Below are 20,945 nucleotides of genomic sequence, written 5' to 3' on the forward strand. Positions count from 1 at the left end.
GCGGACACCAAAACTCTGCAAGCAGCGTTTTGGTGTCCGCCTCCAAAGCAGAATAGAGACAGAATGCAGGCAAACTGATGCATTCTGAGCGGATCCTTATCCATTCAGAATGCATTAGGGCAAAACTGATCAGTTTTTGACCGCTTGTGAGAGCCCTGAGACGGATCTCACAAATGGAAACCAAAACGCCAGTGTGAAAGTAGTCTAAGTAGATAGGAATACCGAAGTTATTTTCCGAAGTCTTGCGCAAGTAAGCCAATACATTTTAATGCTGTATGGAAACAGCATTTCAAACCAAGTTTTTGAACGAATTGATTTCGGATCTACACTCACAAGCAAAATGGTAACAATGTTCTGAACCTTTGACTTTCAGGCTCCATATCTCACCATCCACTACAGCTTAGAACGTGAGACTAACATCATTTTGCAGAAAATCATCTTGGATACCTCATACATAAATTGGACTTGCAATATGATTAGTTATGCAGATTCTTCTCATGTTCAGTTTGTATCCAAATTATTACCCCCCAGTGTGTACAGTAAAACACAAACGGCTGCATTTCAAGCTGACTTTCTATTACACGGACACATTGCATTGTATGGGGAAGCTGGCAGATGGAAACAAGTGATAAAACAGTTATTTTACAATTGAAGAAGAAAATAGATCCGAGCTGGAAGACGGCGAATACTGAAATTTTATCAATGGATTACGCAATAAGAAAGATGATTAGAAATGATTGGAAAGTAAATAAAGTGTGCGACTCGATGCGTGAAAGAGTACATGTGGATGATCAGAGTAAGGTGGAGAATATGCTGGAGTAAAGGAATGGCAGCTATAAACGGCATCACCTGACTGTGGGGGGATGTGGACAAACTTTGTCAATGTGTATCTGCCCCAGTGATAGCGAGGGACACATAATAGTAACGCCCCTATTTTCTTACTAAGCTGAGTAAACAGGGTAGATTGGGTTATCAGGTCTGTGAGGAGTTTAATTAACAGCCAAGGGTATAAAGGTCCAGGGAAGAAATGCAGTGTCAGTACAAGAGAAAACATTTGATTTGTGCCATTGTGCTGCCTACATTTTACATTGTGTGCCAAGAACCCAGCTGTTTCTGACCGACCATTGTATCCTGGTGCCTGGCATTTAAAGGCTAGAGATCAGGTAAGAATTAGCTTTGTGGGTATTTGTGCATTTTGGGAGAAGAAGGGCTCATGGCAGTAGACATAACATGTATGCCATTGTAAAACTGAGATTGTCATAACCCAGTAGTCTCATAGGCACATGGCGTTAGATCCTTCACTTGACATCCCCTCCAGTAAATGCTGCCAAGTCCCCATCACCCTAGTCAGATGAAGACTGATAAAGGGAAACAATAAAAAGGGGGATTGAGCTGGACAGATATCATGAGCCAGTGAACAGCCTGGAGGGCTGACAGAACAATCAGGGGGATTGCTAATTAGATTATGATTCTCTTGTCCTGTTGGGGAAAAAGACGCCTTGTGACTATCCGGTGGGTGGAAGTCTGAGCAGAATGAATGGTAACATGTTACTGAAAATGAGAAAGGAGGCATTGTGTGGAGTCCCAGCAGAAAGACAGTGTGACAGGGGGAGCAAGAGAATGGAGAAGAAGAGAAAATGTTACAAGCAGTGAGCGGCTCTTAGGATTAGAGGTGACAGCCAAAGAATTCATGGTTGTCAGAAAAAGGCTGGTCTGAAAGTCCAAGGCAGTGTAACTCAGGTAAAAACTGAAAGAAGCAAAATAGGAAATGAATGCCTGAAGGTGAGAGAATAAAAGTGGGATAAAAGGATGACTGGACTGTCAAATAAAGGAATGTAACGAGAACAAGGAAGAAGGATTGAAAGGATACAAAATAGGGACTGTGTCAGAAGTCACAGAAAAAGACTGAAGTACAGAGTCCACCAGGGAAGAGAAGGTAAATCCAATGAGAACCTGTAACCAGGTAGTTTATTAGTGAATTGGAAAAAGCTATTGATGGGATGAGTTGTGAGACCAAAGAAAAAGGTTTCGATTAGCTCCTCAGCCTTAGTTGGGCTCCTACTTCATAGATATTTGTTACAAGTTAATCGAGGAATTGCTCGATACATTATGGGGGCGTTTATCGTTTCAGATTGTTTTCATGGCACTTTTTAAGTCTGGTTTTGCATTGTGATGTTGCCCCAAATTTCTGAAATAGTGCACAGTTTTCATGTATTTGGTGCAACTGCATTGTGTTGGATGCCTTAAGCCTCATTCACATGTCAGTGTTCGGTCAGTGATTTCCATCAGTGATTGCGATCCAAAACCCGGTGCGGCTCTAAACACAGACCAGGTGCAGATCTTTCCCTTGTAAGTTATCTCTGTGGAGGCTCCGCTTCTGGTTTTGGCTAACAATCACTGATCTCCTAAAAATTTTGCAGAAATGTCACAAAAAAGACACAACTGGCATGTCATTTGACATTTTTACACCAAAAACCTGACATTTGGTTTGATAAATGTCCCCCTATGTCTTTATTAATATACAATAAAAAACCTTAGATGGTAGTTCTATGTCCCTCTGAATTAGCAGCCTATATAGATGTGCGTCTGTAGACATTCCTGTAACCATATCACAGAATTAGTGTTTTCTGCTATTTATTTGCTCTGTGCTTCTATCACTTAGGCCTCATGCACATGGTCGTTGCCCGGCTTTGGCCATATTGCGGATCGCATATGTTTACTTGAATGGGTCCGTAATCCGGAGCTGCGGTGTGGAACGGAGGCACGGAACCCCATTTAAGCACTACGGTGTGCTTCCGTGGTGTTTCTGTATGTGCCTCCGCACCGCAAAATAATAGAATTTGTTATATTTTTTTTACGGTGTGGACAGATCACGGACCCATTCAAGTTCAAAGGGTATGGATCCATCGCGGCTGTCCGCGGATGGGGCCAGTGCATTGTGGCCCGCAAATTGCAGTCACCAATGCACGAAACGGCCGCACAATGGCCGTGTGCATGAGGCCTTAGGGTAAAGTCACACTATTAGGGCTCGTTCACATGAAAGTATTTTGCTTTCTGTATAGGGGCCCTTTTCTGTGTTTCGCATACGGTCCGTATACGGAACCATTCATTTCAATGGGTCCGCAAAAGATGCGGACAGCACTCTGTGTGCTGTCCGCATCTGTAGCTCTGCTCCGTGGCCCCGCAAAAATTATGAGTCCTGTCCTATTCTTGTCCTATCCGTTTTGCGGACAAGAATATGCATTTCTATAACGGGCCTCCTGTACACAAAACGGCATGGTCGTGTGAACAAGCCCTTAGGGTTACTGATGCAGTTTGGGAAGCCTAACTTAGGATTAAATTAAAAAAAGAGAAGTAGTATCTGTCCTGTATTTTTTCTCTCCTTTTATGATGCTTTCAAAACTGCACCCAGAAACCTGACCATGTGGCCATACCCTTAGCAGGTCCACGTGAGAATATCTGGCTATCTTCTATTCATTCTATTCTATGCAGTAAAGCTTTCTGCAGGCGACTTTTCACAGGAAAGCCACTAAAACCTGTCATTCCTCATTCTTTACTGACTGCATAGAGGGATAGGGAGTGGAGGGTAGCAGTTGTGGGGAGTGAAAGGTCAATGAAGGCAGAAACTTATTTTAAATCAAATGTCTTGAACTGGTCAACAATGCATTCAGGTGGTGAGTCATTTGTGAATGCTTACATAGTCCGAGAATGTGCATTATGGAATACTTCTTAGCTTGTCATAAAGGATACAGCCCAATGTATGCAAGCTGAATGCAAAGTCTCAGAGTAGGTCGTTTGCCTCGTTTTCTCTAGTATGGCGGGAACGATTGTGTGGCCGTTGTGGGCAGTTTAGAAGCTGTGATCAATACAAGGTATGTTGTACAATATGGTTTATGTCATTTTTGTATTATTTTTCAAATTTCTGCATTGCAAATAGTTGAAACGTTTAATTCTATTGTATTTCAAATGGAAGTATTTGAGGTGCTCTAAAAATATGTAAAGTCCCAATAGAGGGCTGATGTGGTAATGGTAATACCATGCTACCAAATAACATGCCAGCTTGTATTTAATGATTAATAGTTTTCTTTGGTATCAGCGTGGTGTGTACAGATCGGCCGGGCACACAGAGTTCACTTGCATTGCTTGGCTCCAATCTCCCCTTCAATCTCGCTTTCATTTTTTGGCAACCAAATCAGGATTGGATTAAAAAGAAATTAAAAGTATGACAGGAAACTGTATTCTTCTCCGATCCAGTCACAGTTTTGGTTAATAGAATAAACCCTAAGGCTGGAGTCCCACATAGTCTTTTTTTTTGGCCTTTTTTAAGGCATTTTGATTTTTTTTTTAAATACTAGCTCCAGATGTTATGGGAATTATGAAACGCTGCACACAAGTTTTTTGTGATGTTTTTGGCACTTGGGTTGCATTTTCTTTTAAATCACAGCATACTCTGGGTATGGGGTTTTAATAACACAAAACAAGGTGTGCCTGCATCTCAAATGTGACAAGGTGTGCCAGGATCTCAAAAGTTGCAAAGCCAACTTCAGCTCAATTTTGGTGATAGAGTTAAAGGAGTTGTCCGAGTTATGAAAAAAAAATATAGCACTGTAAATCTGATGGGCAGCAATATATAACTGAGCTAAGCAAGTTTTAGGTAAAAAAAAGAATTATATTTCCTAATTTCCCTGGTTCTCTTCTGGCCCTTTATTTACCTGCAGTAACAACAATCTCTGCCCATCCTCTTGCTCTGCAAAGGGAGTGAATACAAGAGCTGCCCTGAGTGACATGTCTGCCTGCTGGGAGACTCTGCAGCATGTTGTATGTGTAGAACTACAAGTCCCAGCTGTATAATGACACTGCTAAGGGAGTGAATACAAGTGCTGCCCTGAGTGATATGTCTGTCTGCTGGGAGACTGAGCACCATGTTGTATGTGTAGAACTACAAGTCCCAGCTGTATAATGAAGCTGCTAAGGAAGTGAATACAAGAGCTGCCCTGAGTGACATGTCTGCCTGCTGGAAGACTGCAGCATGTTGTATGTGTAGAACTACAAGTCCCAGCTGTATAATGACACTGCTAAGGGAGTGAATACAAGAGCTGCCCTGAGTGACATGTCTGCCTGATGGGAGACTGCAGCATGTTGTATGTGTAGGACTACAAGTCCCAGCTGTATAATGACACTGCTAGGGGAGTGAATACAAGAGCTGCCCTGAGTGACATGTCTGCCTGATGGGAGACTGCAGCATGTTGTATGTGTAGGACTACAAGTCCCAGCTGTATAATGACACTGCTAAGGAAGTGAATACAAGAGCTGCCCTGAGTGACATGTCTGCCTGCTGGGAGACTCTGCAGCATGTTGTATGTGTAGGACTGCAAGTCCCAGCTGTATAATGACACTGCTAAGGGAGTGAATACAAGAGCTGCCCTGAGTGACATGTCTGCCTGCTGGGAGACTTTGCAGCATGTTGTAAGTGTAGGACTACAAGTCCCAGCTGTATAATGACACTGCTAAGGGAGTGAATACAAGTGCTGCCCTGAGTGACATGTCTGCCTGCTGGGAGACTATGCAGCATGTTGTATGTGTAGGACTACAAGTCCCAGCTGTATAATGACACTGCTAAGGGAGTGAATACAAGAGCTGCCCTGAGTGACATGTCTGCCTGCTGGGAGACTCTGCAGCATGTTGTATGTGTAGGACTACAAGTCCCAGCTGTATAATGACACTGCTAAGGGAGTGAATACAAGTGCTGCCCTGAGTGACATGTCTGCCTGCTGGGAGACTCTGCAGCATGTTGTATGTGTAGGACTACAAGTCCCAGCTGTATAATGACACTGCTAAGGGAGTGAATACAAGAGCTGCCCTGAGTGACATGTCTGCCTGCTGGGAGACTCAGCAGCATGTTGTATGTGTAGGACTACAAGTCCCAGCTGTATAATGACACTGCTAAGGGAGTGAATACAAGTGCTGCCCTGAGTGACATGTCTGACTGCTGGGATACTCAGCAGCATGTTGTATGTGTAGGACTACAAGTCCCAGCTGTATAATGACACTGCAGATACACACGGGATCTTCCCCCTACCTGTTCTTATGCAATGCTCTGCAGAACTCCTCTAGTCTGTCAGCTCCTGTGCCCAGAATTTGTCTCCCCACTGCCTGCAGCTACTCAGTAAAGCTTTCAGCTCTAAGTCTGTGCTCCTGAAGGGGTTAAAGTTTTTTCTGAAGACTCCCGGGAGAGAGCAGACAGCAGTAGCTCAGCCAGTGCAGGGGAGCGTGGCCAGCACTGTGACCTCTAGTGTACAGATACAGATCTGCTCTCTCAGGCTTGTGCACAAAACATCAGAGCAGTGAGAGAGAAGCTGACATCACAGGTCATGTGACCCTCAGTGAAATCTTAGAAAGCAGCAACTGGAGATAGATGCATGGTAAAGTCCTTACATTTCATTAGTTAGAAACATACAAAGAAGAAAAAAATAACTCGGACAACCCCTTTAATAGACTGAGAACTTTAAAGGGTTTGTAGTCGTACCAACATACAGTTGCAAGAAAAAGTATGTGAACCCTTTGAAATGATATGGATTTCTGCACAAATTGGTCATAAAATGTGATCTGATTTTCATCTAAGTCACAACAATAGACAATCACAGTCTGCTTAAACTAATAACACACAAAGAATTAAATGTTACCATGTTTTTATGGAACACACCATGTAAACATTCACAGTGCAGGTGGAAAAAGTATGTGAACCCTTGGATTTAATAACTGGTTGAACCTCCTTTGGCAGCAATAACTTCAACCAAATGTTTCCTGTAGTTGCAGATCAGACATGCACAACGGTCAGGAGTAATTCTTGACCATTCCTCTTTTCAGAACTGTTTCAGTTCAGCAATATTCTTGGGATGTCTGGTGTGAATCGCTTTCTTGAGGTCATGCCACAGCATCTCAATCGGGTTGAGGTCAGGATTCTGACTGGGCCACTCCAGAAGGCGTATTTTCTTCTGTTTAAGCCATTCTGTTGTTGATTTACTTCTATGATTTGGGTCGTTGTCCTGTTGCAACACCGATCTTCTGTTGAGCTTCAGCTGGTGGACAGATGGCCTTAAGTTCTCCTACAAAATGTCTTGATAAACTTGGGAATTCATTTTTCCTTCGATGATAGCAATCCGTCCAGGCTCTCACACAGCAAAGCAGCCCCAAACCATGATGCCCCCACCATCATACTTCACAGTTGGGATGAGGTTTTGATGTTGGTGTGCTGTGCCTCTTTTTCTCCACACATAGTGTTGTGTGTTTCTTCCAAACAACTCAACTTTGGTTTCATCTGTCCACAGAATATTTGGCCAGTACTGCTGTGGAACATCCAGGTGCTCTTGTGCAAACTGTAAATGTGCAGCAATGTTTTTTTTGGACAGCAGTGGCTTCCTCTGTGGTATCCTCCCATGAAATCCATTCTTGTTTAGTGTTTTACGTATCATAGATTCGCTAACAGGGATGTTAGCATATGCCAGAGCCTTTTGTAAGTCTTTAGCTGACACTCTAGGATTCTTCTTCACCTCATTGAGCAGTCTGCGCTGTGCTCTTGCAGTCATCTTTACAGGACGGCCACTCTTAGGGAGAGTAGCAGCAGTGCTGAACCTTCTCCATTTATAGACAATTTGTCTTACCGTGGACTGATGAACAGCAAGGCTTTTGGAGATACTTTTATAAACCTTTCCAGCTTTATGCAAGTCAACAATTCTTAATTGTAGGTCTTCTGAGAGCTCTTTTGTGCGAGGCATCATTCACATCAGACAATGCTTCTTGTGAAAAGCAAACCCAGAACTGGTGTGTGTTTTGTATAGGGCAGGGCAGCTGTACCCAACACCTCCAATCTCATCTCATTGATTGGACTCCAGTTGGCTGACACCTCACTCCAATTAGCTCTTGGAGATGTCATTAGTCTAGGGGTTCACATACTTTTTCCACCTGCACTGTGAATGTTTACATGGTGTGTTCAATAAAAACATGGTAACATTTCATTCTTTGTGTGTTATTAGTTTAAGCAGACTGTGATTGTCTATTGTTGTGACTTAGATGAAGATCAGATCACATTTTATGACCAATTTGTGCAGAAATCCATGCAACTGTATTAACTTATTCCCTATTCACAGGATAGGGATTAAGCGTCTGAACGGTGGGGGTCAATCTGCTGGGACTCATGGATCACAAAAACAGGGGTCCTAATTTCTCTGAATGAATAGACCAGCAGTCAAACATGCATGGTCCATTTATTCTAGAAGGGACTGCTGGAGGTAGAACCCAAATAAAACTCCCAGAGTCCGAATCCTGAATTCTGGTTGAGGAAGGAGCTGAGTTCACTTGTACTCAAACCCTTTGCACCCATTGTGCCTGTGTATATGGCTCTAAGGATGGTCTCTAAAATCTGGGAGAACTTCTCACTTCTCATTAGTGTATAATTCTCCTATAACTAGAAACATTAATACCAGCATCCAGAATAGTGAGCGTTCAGCCACGAAAGCCTCTCAGAACCTGAGAATTCAGATGTAATTGCAGTTCACCCCATCATCCATCTCCCCCCTATATCAAAACAGGGGGGTTGTTTGTTGAGCCCCCTACACTGTGGAGCTGCTTTAGTTGTCACCGTGCCTGCCTGTGCCTTGGAAGTCACAATGTGGTCACCAAGGGTTGGCTTTCCCTGGCTAACAAATAGGAGCTTTACAGGGTCAAGTGGCCCACAATAGATTTCTTTTAACCCTGCATTTGCCTTTTGATAGCGGGAAAGGACTGTGCTTTCTGGGTCACAGCCTGGCACAGGGACAGATTGTCCACCAGCTTCCTACACATGAGTGAAAGAGGGACTTTGGGGTTAACTGCTTGCAGGTTTAGGATTTTTCAGTGACATTTTTAGATACTCTGTATGAAAAAACAAAAAACTGATGATTCCTTTGATATACTTTGTCTGAAGGTTTAATGATAATCCACATTAGGCAATTAATGATTTGAAGAAAATAACAATGAGCAATGTAATAAGATCAGGAGAACGCTTCCGGAAATGATGACATGCTAGGTTATAAATAGAAGATTATCCAGAGAAAATGAGAATTTAATGGCAAACAATAAAGATGAATAATGTCCTTCTCATTAGGCTAGATCTAGATAATGACTTGTCTTACGTAATAACACACCTTAAGTTACATAACGTTCTTCTCCTGAGGCAATAGACATGTTCCTAGACAGGAAACCAAGTTACTTTTCACTAATGTCTATGGTGTGGCATCGCAAATGATTTCCACGGAAAGAAAAAGTCACAAAACTTGAATCATATGAATGTTGCATCATGCCACACAAGCGGCTATCTATTCCTAGTCCAACATTCTCTGCCAGTGAGTGCAAAGCTACACAGGGGCTTGAGCAGGATTGTATTGTGGTACTTTCTTCTGGATTCAATGTATTGGTACTGCAAATTAGGCGTATATTAAAGAGGGGCTATCACCTCCCCTGACATGTCAGTTTTAGGAAATACTTAAATTCCCCATGATAGAATTCTGTAGCATCTTTTCTTATAACTATGCCATTCCTCAGTTATTCATTCTAGAAATGTATGAATTAATTGACAGCTAGTTGTTACAATTCCCCAAGGGTGTACACACCACTTATGGCCACATAGCAAAATTAAAGGGGTATTCCCATCACAGACAGAACAGGGCGGGGAGATCAGTGGCTGGAGGACTCTGGGTTTCCTTGGGTCCGGCCACCGCCAAACGCTCTCCCCATACAAGTGAATGTGAGTGCACCGCTCTTACGCGGCCACCGCTCTCATTCATTTCTATGGGGCTGACGGAAATATCCGAGCCAGCGCTCCGCTATTTTCGGCGACCCCATAAAAATGAATAGAGGACGGCTGTGCATGCACCCTCCACCACCTTTCCCCGCTCCATTCTCAGTGTAGGTGCTGGTCCCAGAGATGGGACCCACACCTATCAGACAACGGGGGCATATCCTAGCGATATGCCTCCTGTTGTCTGTAATGGGAAAACCCCTTTAAGTAGGCTCTCTTGCCCCACCCAGTTTCCCAGTTAACGTGCATCGAGCACTCCCAGGAACTGCAGAACTCAAAGCACAACGCTATAATTTTCAACAACTCTACCATTTTTCTTTTATTAAGCCAAATAAATTTTAATTAAAAAAAAAATTGCAATAAAATATTGCCCTCTGATTCCTCCACTTTGTCTTACTTCTATGCCAGAAAAAGTGGAACAAGTGCTGCATTTACACAAGACACATGACGTAAATACATTGATCCCTTCTATTACAAAGCTGGCTACCTGCAGCCACCATTAATGCCCCATTCACACGTCAGTGTTTTCCATCAGTGATTGTGAGCCAAAAGCTGGATTGGAGCCTCCATAGACATAAGTTATAAGGAAAGATCTGCTCCTGTTCTGTGTTTAGAGCCGCATCTGGTTTTGGCTCACAATCACTGATGGAAATCACTGACCGAACACTGACATGTGAATGAGGCATAATGGTAGTGCATAGGAATTTGTACAGTTAGCATTGACTGCAATGTTCACTGTAATATCTTTGCACTGAGCTCCCCCTAGTGGTGGCTGCATGAAAATGCTGTGTTTTCAGGTGGGAACAGAAGGAGCTCAGCTGTGGGCACCATCTTTTTAAGCCACATAGTAGTTTGCGTGGCCTGCTTCAATGGAAGTTACGCCACAGCCGTTCCCTCTGTCAAAAGCGTATGACAGAGGGATAAATCTGGGGTATACCTAATTGACATAGCGAATAACCATGCCCACTTTCACATCCATGTTTATAAGTATTGACAGCAGCATGGAAAAAAAATCACAAAAGTCACAAATTATTATGCAAAATATATATTTTTTTTAAATCCACAGCATGTCAATTGTTGCGCATTTTCTTTGCAGATTTCAGATTTTGCGATGCAAAGCATGAAATCTGGGGCTAATCTGTGATAAGATGCAAAGGAAAATCTGCATGTAACTCAAGTAGATTACGCCACAATTTTGCCACAGAAGGGAATTGTAATCCGCATGAAAATCTGCATGGAAAATTGACATAAAATATACTGCCATGTGTAGGTATATGGCCTAAAGGATGCTGCTTACAACAGTGTCCGGCAGCTCAGCTCTTAGCCCCCTTGTGGTCAGGCTAAGCATTTACATCCTTGCAGGATGAAGGACACTGGAGGAGATTTACCAAAAGTAAAAAGTTGCCCAAATCAATAAATCAGCTCTCATTTAAAGAGGACCTTTCACCTATCATGACATATTCAGCGGCACCCAGGGATCTCACTGCACTTACTATTATCCCTGGGCGCCGCTCCGTTCTCCCGTTATGTCCTCCGGTATGTTCGGGGACTTGGTTATAGTAGGCGGAGTCTGCCCTTGTTCTGCTGGCGTCTCCTTCTCCTAGGCTGTAGCGCTGGCCAATCGCAGCGCAGAGCTGACAGCCTGGGAGGACATAACGGGAGAACGGAGCGGCGCCCAGGGATAATAGTAAGTGCAGTGAGGTCCCTGGGCGCCGCTGTATATGTCATGATACTTAGTTCACAATGTCAGGATCGGTGAAAGGTCCTCTTTAAGGCTACTTTCACACTGGAATTTTGGCTTTTCTCACAAGCGGTCCAAAACGGATTCGTTTTGCCCTAATGCATTCTGAATGGAAAAGGATCCGCTCAGAATGCATCAGTTCAGTCTCTGTTCCGTCACCATTCCGCTTTGGAGGCAGACGCTTGCAGCGTTTTGGTGTCCGTCTGATGAAACTGAGCCAAATGGATCCGTTCTGACACACAATGTAAGTCAATGGGGACGGATCAGTTTTCTATGACATAATCTGGCACAATAGAAAATGGATCCGTCCTCCATTGACTTTCAATGGTGTTCAAGACGGATCCGTCTTGGCTACGTTACAGATAATACAAACGGATCCGTTCTGAACGGATGCAGACGGTTGTATTATCTGAACGGATCCATCTGTGCAGATCCATGACGGATCTGCACCAAACGTGAATGTGAAAGTAGCTTAACAAAAGGCCTCTGAGATGAAAGTTTTGATGAACGTCACCCAAAGTGTATGTTTGCTGGACCCCAGCAAGCTTACACATTAAAGGGGTTATCCCATCTTAGACAATGGGGGCATATCGCTAGGATTTGCCCCCATTGTCTTATAGGTGCGGGTCCCACCTCTGAGAACGGAGTGGAGAAAGTTGAGGAGGGCGCACTGCTCATGCGCAGCCGCCCTCCATTCATTTCTATGGAGCCGCCGAAAATAGCCGAGAGCTGGCTCGGCTATTTCCGTGGGCCCCATAGAAATGAATGGGAGCGGTGGCCGCGCATGTGCGGTGCGCTCCCATTCACTTCGATGGGAGAGGCGGGGAGCTGCGCCTGGTGGTGGACGGACCCTGGGAAGCCACAACTCTCCCCGGCTCCGTTCCCCTTGTAGGTGCGGGTCCCAGAGGTGAGACCCGCACCTATCAGACAAGGAGGGCATTTCCTAGCGATATGCCCCTATTGTCTAAGATGGGATAACCCCATTAAGGTCTATAACGTCTACAGCAATATTAAAACAATATTTGAGAGTTTATTATAGAAATCTATGTTGGCAATTTGCAAATGTTCTCATATCTCCATCTGCTTCTGTCCACAGAGCTGATACACAATGAACTGGGCAGGATTATATGGCATTTTGAGTGGCGTGAACCGCTACTCCACTGGAATTGGGCGGATATGGCTCTCTGTGGTTTTCATCTTCCGTATAATGGTTCTTGTAGTGGCTGCAGAGAGCGTCTGGGGAGATGAAAAGTCATCATTTACCTGCAACACACAACAGCCTGGATGTAACAGTGTTTGCTATGATCACTTCTTCCCTATCTCTCACATTCGCCTGTGGGCTCTTCAGCTCATCATTGTATCCACACCTGCTCTTCTAGTGGCCATGCATGTGGCTCACCTGCAGCACCAGGAGAAGAAGATTTTACGTATGTCTGGCCATGATGACCCTAAAGAACTCGCAGAAGTGAAAAAGCATAAGGTCAGAATCTCAGGCACTCTGTGGTGGACATATACACTAAGTGTGGTCTTCAGAATCATCTTCGAAGCAGCTTTCATGTACCTATTCTACCTCATCTACCCTGGTTATGCCATGATACGACTCGTCAAATGCAGTGCATACCCCTGCCCTAACACAGTGGACTGTTTTGTGTCTCGTCCCACAGAGAAAACCATCTTTACAGTCTTCATGCTCTCAGCTTCAGGAGTCTGCATTGTTTTAAATGTAGCTGAAGTTTTCTTTCTCATTGCTAAGGCCTGTACCCGCAGGAGTCAGAGGCGTGAGGACTCCTACCGGGATAAGGAGCACCGGCAGAATGAGATGAACACCCTGCTAACAGGAGAGGGTCTTATGAAAAGGTCCCCAGGGAGCCAGGAGAAAGGAGAACATTGCATGACATCCTAGAGACGACACATCACCACTTAGGTTACTTGGTCAGAGAGGATATGATCAGGTCTCACGCAGGACAATATATGTTTTGACTGCGAAGGGCAAAGACACGACTAATTTAAAACTGCAATATTTGCACAAGATGCAGACCGTATGTCCTAATTCTCATAGTAATGTGGGCATGTATATCATTGTCCTTGTCACCAAACCTTCCTAGATTTTATGTTCTCTTGCTCATCTAGTCTGAACTGGTGCTTCTTGCAGTATTTTTGAATAACAAGGGAGGGGGTGGACCATTTTTTTTCTAAAGGGATGAGAAGTAGAGGGAGAAAGGCAAATGTATTTGTACTGTTATGGATTTGAGATTTTGTTTTAATATTTTATGCGATTTATTGTAAAACCACAGATTAAAATCATAAAACCATTCATAGAAGCTGAGACGAATTGGCTCTGTTTTTACACTGTAAAATAACATTAAACAGGGGGAACAGTAAATACATATATATATATATATATATATATATATATATATATATATATATAGGAAGTTGGTGTTATTTACAAATCTGTGTGGAATTTCTGTTTGCATACCCATGGACTCCTATAGACACACGGATACACACATAAATATACATACACACGCAACTTACCTTTGCATCAAAAATTCTCAGAAAATAAAGTGTGACAGTCACGTTACAAATGTACAAAGTCTTATGGCACAACATCTGGTCACGTGGATGTGGAGCTTGCGCTTGGTCTCTATCATAAAGTAAGAGGTCATCATTAATATACAGAGCAGCCAGAATAGTTGGAGCACATTGTCAGAATCCAGAACACGGGTCCTGAGTGCACTGGGGGCAGTACAGATAGTAATCAAGAGCCAGTCTAAAAATAAGGGACTCATTCTCTTGCGTCAACTGCCACCCATCCACCCAGACACCTCTCTATTAATTATGGTATTACAGTTGACTTTATGCTGTATACGTGCACATTTACTGTGTGGTTTAATTATAAAAACGTTTTACAAAACAATACATTTTTGGAGTAAAGACAGGTTTCTGTAAAGTTCTACTGGCAACAAGGGATAGTCTCAAAATCTATGAGTGCCACTTTACAAGACCTTTTTGGACACATCTCCCCAGAATCAGTGTATAGGGTGCCGACCGTTACACTTGCATTATATGAAAGGCAGGGGCGTAGCTATAGGGGGTGCAGAGATAGCAGTCGCTACCGGGCCCAGGAGCCTGAGAGGGCCCAAAGACCCTTGTGCCACATAAGACACTGGCATTATAGAAAATGCATACTGGTCAATTTACACCTCTGGCTGGAGGGAAGGGGTTAGGTTAAGAATTTGGCATGAGGTTGTACCCTTTCAATGTTTGCCTCAGGCAGCAGGAAGGCTATCTGCTCCCCTGCCCCTTGCCAACAAGCACTGAGGGACGGGGGCCCAAGCTGAACTCTTGCACCAGGGCCCATGAGCTTTTAGCTACGCCCCTGATGAAAGGGTGTCATTAGCAATAATCTGGCATCTATTAAAGGGGACCTAAACCTTTACTGAAAGCTTGGAAGGTTCAGAGGGATCAGAGAAGCACTGTTCAACCTTCCACACTTCAGTAAAGGTTTAGACCCCATTTAAGGGGTATTCAAATTTTTATTTATAGAAGATCCGCAGGATATTCTAGTCCCATGCCCCTTGTTTTCTGATTCATATCAGCCTTTTTCCCAATAGAAGTCCATGGAAAGTTATAAGTGCAAGTGACCAAATTTTATTTATAGAAGATGTGTCCCATATTGGTTTTCAGACACATAAGGTTCACTTCACATCTCTTGTGTATGTCTTTTATTTAATGTGCGTCTGAGGGTCAGTCCTGAGCTAAAAAGTAATTATAATGGCTGGAGAGTAAATTAAATACCAGGCTGGATTATAAAACCGAGGGCAATTCCCCTTGACTCGGGTTATTATACCAAACAATAATTTGGGCAGTTACAATCTAGTGTAATATGACGTCACACCAATCATCTTTGTAGTAATACAAATAGGTGAATACATTAGAGCTTGTATCATCATTGTCTCTACCAGCATGTCTAGAAGAATATGGGAAAATCCTAAATAAAGATAGACATGGATACATAATTGGATAATTGGACACAGTAATCTACTTTATTAACACATTGATAATATTGATAATATTATCATATTGATAATTGACACATAAATTGCACTAAGTGCCAATACATTTCATAGATAACGATATGAAGCTGTAGGGAGTACAGCCTGGTTGTCTGCCACAAACAGCAACATCCTTCGGCAGCACATATGCTTACTGTAATTTTGCTATGGAATAATAGAATATCATGGATTGAAAATGAATACGTCTGCTGGGATTATATTTTGAACAAACAGCAACATGCCATGAACAAAACAGTAATTCCCAGAAGTTCAGTCTTGCACATGCAACTTTATTGGGAACTTGACCTGGGCAAAGCAGAAACATTTATCTTGTATTAAAAGGCATCTGTCAGCAGATTTGCACCTATGACACCGGCTGACCTGTTACATGTGCGCTCGGCAGCTATAGACATCTGTGTTCATATGTGCCTGCATTGCTAAGAAAAATGTTTAAATATAGGACAGGGGTCGGCAACCTTCGGCCCTCCAGCTGTTGTGAAACTACAATTCCCAACATGCTCCATTCATTTCTATGGGCTTTGTGAGAAGAACAGAGCAAGTATGCATGCTGGGAGTGCCAGAGGTTGCCTACCCCTGCTCTAGGAGCAATGGGGGCATTGCTGATACTCCTGGAGGCTCTGCTTTCTCTGCAACTCACATGCCATCTCCACTTTGATTGACAGGGCCAGGCAGTGAAAACATCATCACGTCTGGCCCTATCAATCAAAGTGCAGAAGGCGCGGTAGTGAGAGCAGAGACTCTAGGTATAAAGTCAAAAGTCTCGTTGCTCCTAGAGGCTCATTAGCATATATTTAAATATTTTTCACAGCAATGAATAAAAACAAGAAAAAGATTTTTAATGCAGAAATGTTGGCCTACTGAAAATTATGTACAGTATATACATTCAATACTTGGTCCTTTTGCATGAATTGCTGCATTAATACAGCGTGGCGTGGAGTCGATCAGCCTGTGGTGCTGCTGAGGTGTTATGGAAGCCAAGGTTGCTTTGATAGCGGCCTTCAGCTTCTTTGCATTATTGGGTCTGGTGTCTCTCATCTTCCTCTTGACAATACCCCATAGATTCCCTATGGGGTTTAGGTTAGACGAGATTGCTGGCCAATCAAGCACAGTGATACCGTGGTTAAATGAAATGCAATATTTACTTTTATCTGAAAACAGGACTTTGGACCACTGAGCTACAGTCCAGTCTTTTTCTCCTTAGCCCAGGTAAGACGCTTCTGATGTTGTCTCTGGGTCATGAGTGACACAAGGAATGTGACAGTTTTAACCCATGTCCTGTATACATCTGTGTGTGGTGGCTCTTGAAGCACTGATTCCAGACACAGTCCACTCCTTGTGAATTACCCCTAAATTCTTGAAGGGCCTTTTCTTGACAATCCTTTCAAGACTGCGGTTATCCCTGTTGCTTGTGCTCCTTTTTCTACCACACATTTTCTTTCCACTCAACTGTCCATTAACATGCTTGGAAACAGCACTCTGTAAACAGCCAGCTTCTTTACCAATGACCTTTTGTGGCGTACCCTTCTTGTGAAGGGTGGCAATGACTGTCTTCTGGACAACTGTCAAGTTAACAGTCTTCCTCATGATTGTGTAGCCTACTGTACCAGACTGAGGGACCATATAAAGGCTTAGGAAACCTTTGCAGGTGTCTTGTCTTGTGTTGATTTGCTGATTAGAGTGTGATACAATGAGTCTACAATATTGAACTTTTTCACAATATTCTAATTTTCTGAGAGACTGACTTTTAGTTTTCATTATCTGTAAACCATAATCATCAAGATGAAAAGAACTTAAAGCTTGAAATAGATCACTCTGTGTGTAATGAATCTATATGATTAGTGTTGAGCGAAGTGAAGTATTTGAAGCGGAATTCGGTCCGATTTTAGGAAAACTTAAAGTAAGATATGTAATTCAATACCAATAAGAGGGAAGCCTTTATTATTCCACTGCTAGTGTGCCAAACAATATTATCCAGTCTGCACCCCTTAGGGGGGGGGCCAGGTTTTAGCGATGACCATCCTTATCTTTTGCTGACTTTAGGCTACTTTCACCCCTGCGTTTAGGTGCGGATCCGTCTGGTATCTGCACAGACGGATCCGCACCTATAATGCAAACGCTTGTATCCGTTCAGAACAGATCCGTTTGCAATACCATAATTATTAATTTTTTTCATGATAATGCAAACTGATCCGTTTTGACTTACATTGAAAGTCAATGGGAGGCGGATCCGTTTTCAATTGCACCATATTGTGTCAGTAAAAACGGATCCGTCCCCATTGACTTACATTGTAAGTCAGGACGGATCCGTTTGGCTTAGTTTCGTCAGACGGACATCAAAAGGCTGCAGGCAGCGTTTTGGTGTCCGCCTCCAGAGCGGAATTGGAGGCTGAACGGAGGCAAACTGATGCATTCTGAGCGGATCCTTATCCATTCAGAATGCATTGGGGCTGAACTGATCCGTTTTGGGCCGCTTGTGAGAGCCTTGAAATAGATCTCACAGGCGGACCCAGAAACGCCAGTGTGAAAGTAGACTTACTTCTTCCAAATCATCCTTCTTAGTCTCCATGTCCTAGAAAAGTCTGCAAGATACAGAGAGAGGAGGAGCTGGATGTTCCTGATGACTTATTCTCATCGATATTAGATGATGTGGAAAAGCAGATGGCAGAAGAAGGGCTCCTACCTGCAGGGCAGGAGATCGCTGGGGTTGGAGAAGTGGGTAAGGCCCTGTTTAAAGGTGCATTAAAGCCATTAATAATGAAGACCAACTATACAGTGCAGTCTTCATTATTAAATGAAAGGCAGCTGCGGGCTAATTGGCTGTGCGGTTCTTCACCGCAGCATGGCCACTCCATGTGACCGTACCCTAAACAGAATGACCTGGGTATACCAGATTTATAGCAATTCATGACAAATTAATTTGTAATGAATCAAATTTCTTGGCTAAATTCAGTGAAGTTGTCGAATTGAATTTTTAAAAACTTCTTTCATCTCTATATATGCTATTTAAGTTTCACTTTTTGAATTGAATTACTAAAATAAATTAACTTGATTATATTCAAATTTATTGAGATGCACCCGTATGTCAGTGTATGTGTCTGCTCTATGCATCCAAATGAGATGTGAACTAAGCCTGAGTTACATCAAAGTGGTGAGGCTAAAAGACTCCAGTTTATTTTTTACTTACACAGACAGCAGCCATGAGGTGGTTTGTGACTAGCATCAGTAAACGAGTGCATGAGGCCTCATAAAATCCTCTTGAAAACATATATACGTACTGGACTGGAGAGTATGGTACATTTTACTGAACAATGATTGCATTCTCCTGCAGAGCAAACAGATACCAGCCAGAAAATGACTGCCCTTCTCCTACCTAGAGAATAACTATTATTATCGTTGCTAGAACGTCTTGCCCGGTGCACATATTCATTACAGGATAACATTCTTTTTATAGGATTTATCCTTTTAACCTACATGTTTGTATAACCTCCACCAATTACAGAGTGTACAATCTACAACGATCCTCTTGTTTCCAGTCAAATATAATAAATGTATTTCCCTATATGCCACTTACATAGTAGAAGAAAATAACAGCATTGACAGAGGACAGCTGATGAGTAAGCACCGTGCCGAGCCTGATAAGACCTGATCCCAGCCTGCATTGTCTATAGAAGATTCTGGGAATGGTCTTAGACTCCATGATATTCTTGAAAAGTAAAAATAATCAACTGTTGATTCAGCAAAGGTCCTTGGTGGCAGCATTTCCAATGTATACCTACTGGGGGTTGGGCCTTCAATGGATGATTTTTCTAAATACTATGTAGCCCTACCATGTTACATTTCTTCTGAAAACAGTACCACACCTGTTCATGGGGAGGGGGGCCTGTGCTATTGCAGCTCAGCCCCTTTTACTTCAGTGGAGCCTAACTTCAATACCATACACAACCCATGGACAGGTGTAGTGCTGTTCCTGGACAAGAGCAGACACATTTTTTATCCTTAACAACCATAGGACATTTTATTGTTTGTGGTGATCACAACAGGGAGGAACTGACGTTATCTGACTAGAAGGATAGCCTTGTAAGATGGAGGCAAGTGTAAAATCTGCAACAAAAAAGTACTATAAATGCATAGTTCAGGCACAAACTCAGAGCAGTTGCATACAACAAATTTACAGTTGGTCACGCTTAATGGTTACAGTCTTTTAATATGAGGGCACATAAATTAGTGGTTTCACATCTGGTTTGCAAAAGTTGAGGCACAAAATGCATAACAATTCTCAAATGGAAGTTCTCACTCTTGCAATCTGTGCTGTGGGCCAAGCCACTTCTTCTCACTCATCTCCGCTTGAGGGCAATGGGAGATAGCTTCACTACTCAGCCTTGTGGCAGTAACATCTTATCACTTGGTCCCACACCACGGCACTGTGCTTGACATAACTAACAACTTGCAGGATGGCAGCCTCACATATTGATCTGCAACCTGATCGGCAGCCCAGTGTTCACATTGGCTGTGTTCCACCAATCCCAGTCTCAGCAGGCTGCCGACTGATGCCTGTGGTAGTCTTGCGGTTACTGCAGCCTCATTGACTGCCCTCTCATATGTTGAGGCCTGGTCTTAGGCCTAGTCTTGGGCCTGGTGTGCTCCACAGTGGCACATGTGCTGGAAGAAGACTCCCTCTTTTCTTACTCTCTGGCTCTCTTCAACAGTTTGTATGTTACACTTCTGTGGCCTCTCTCTTACTGATCCACTCATAGCCACTCCTTTTACTGCTCTTCTGCAACAGGTTTTCACACAAAGACAACACCAGCGGCATAGTGCCCGAAGTCCTCCAAGATAGAGCTGACTGATGCTCTTCTCCATATGCCTGTGATTTCACACTTAGGCCACATGCTTAAGACTGTAGTTTTGGTCCGCATCGACCACATTTCACCATGTGCTGTCCAAATGCGTATGTCTGTTCTGCGGCCCTGCAAATTTTTTTTTTTTTTTAATAGGTAGTCTAATAGGAACAATAACTATTTTTGTCTTTTTTGAAGACAAGAATAGGCATTAACTGAAGGGAAAATTCAGGATGCACACAGCCAGTATCCATGTTGGAACTTATTGGCAAAGTTGAAGCATAATGCGGAAGATTTATTATTCAAAATGCACCAAAATTCTGGCATCATTTGTGCCAAAATGGATCATATTTTGGGCCACATTTATTGTTTTAGAGGCATTTTTGGGCTGGTTCAATGTGGTTTGTAGGGAAACAGTGTGGCTTAGAGGGAAATAAACATGGCCTACCAGA

At 43.1% G+C, this 20,945-nt stretch overlaps 1 protein-coding gene across 3 annotated transcripts; it reads left to right on the forward strand.

Annotated features, from left to right (window-relative positions):
• Window positions 1–1,010: 1,010 nt before the first annotated feature.
• On the forward strand, window positions 1,011–13,878 carry GJB1 (gap junction protein beta 1). Of its 3 annotated transcripts, none has more exons than XM_040404872.1 (2): window positions 1,011–1,163; window positions 12,673–13,877. In XM_040404872.1, the coding sequence occupies exon 2, from the start codon at window positions 12,685–12,687 to the stop codon at window positions 13,477–13,479; it is 795 nt and encodes a 264-aa protein (XP_040260806.1). In that variant the 5' UTR covers window positions 1,011–1,163; window positions 12,673–12,684; the 3' UTR covers window positions 13,480–13,877. The 3 variants fall into 3 exon arrangements, with proteins under 3 accessions (XP_040260806.1, XP_040260808.1, XP_040260807.1); XM_040404874.1 differs by lacking the exon at window positions 1,011–1,163 and adding an exon at window positions 1,494–1,936 and having other exon boundaries at window positions 12,673–13,878; XM_040404873.1 differs by lacking the exon at window positions 1,011–1,163 and adding an exon at window positions 3,644–3,872 and having other exon boundaries at window positions 12,673–13,878.
• Window positions 13,879–20,945: the final 7,067 nt, after the last annotated feature.

The sequence above is a fragment of the Bufo bufo genome, chromosome 8 (assembly GCF_905171765.1).
Source record: "Bufo bufo chromosome 8, aBufBuf1.1, whole genome shotgun sequence".
NCBI lineage: Eukaryota > Metazoa > Chordata > Amphibia > Anura > Bufonidae > Bufo > Bufo bufo.

Bases quoted from the DNA above. Each gene is read 5' to 3' on its own strand.
- GJB1 (XM_040404872.1), top strand. From the start codon at position 12,685: ATGAACTGGGCAGGATTATATGGCATTTTGAGTGGCGTGAACCGCTAC.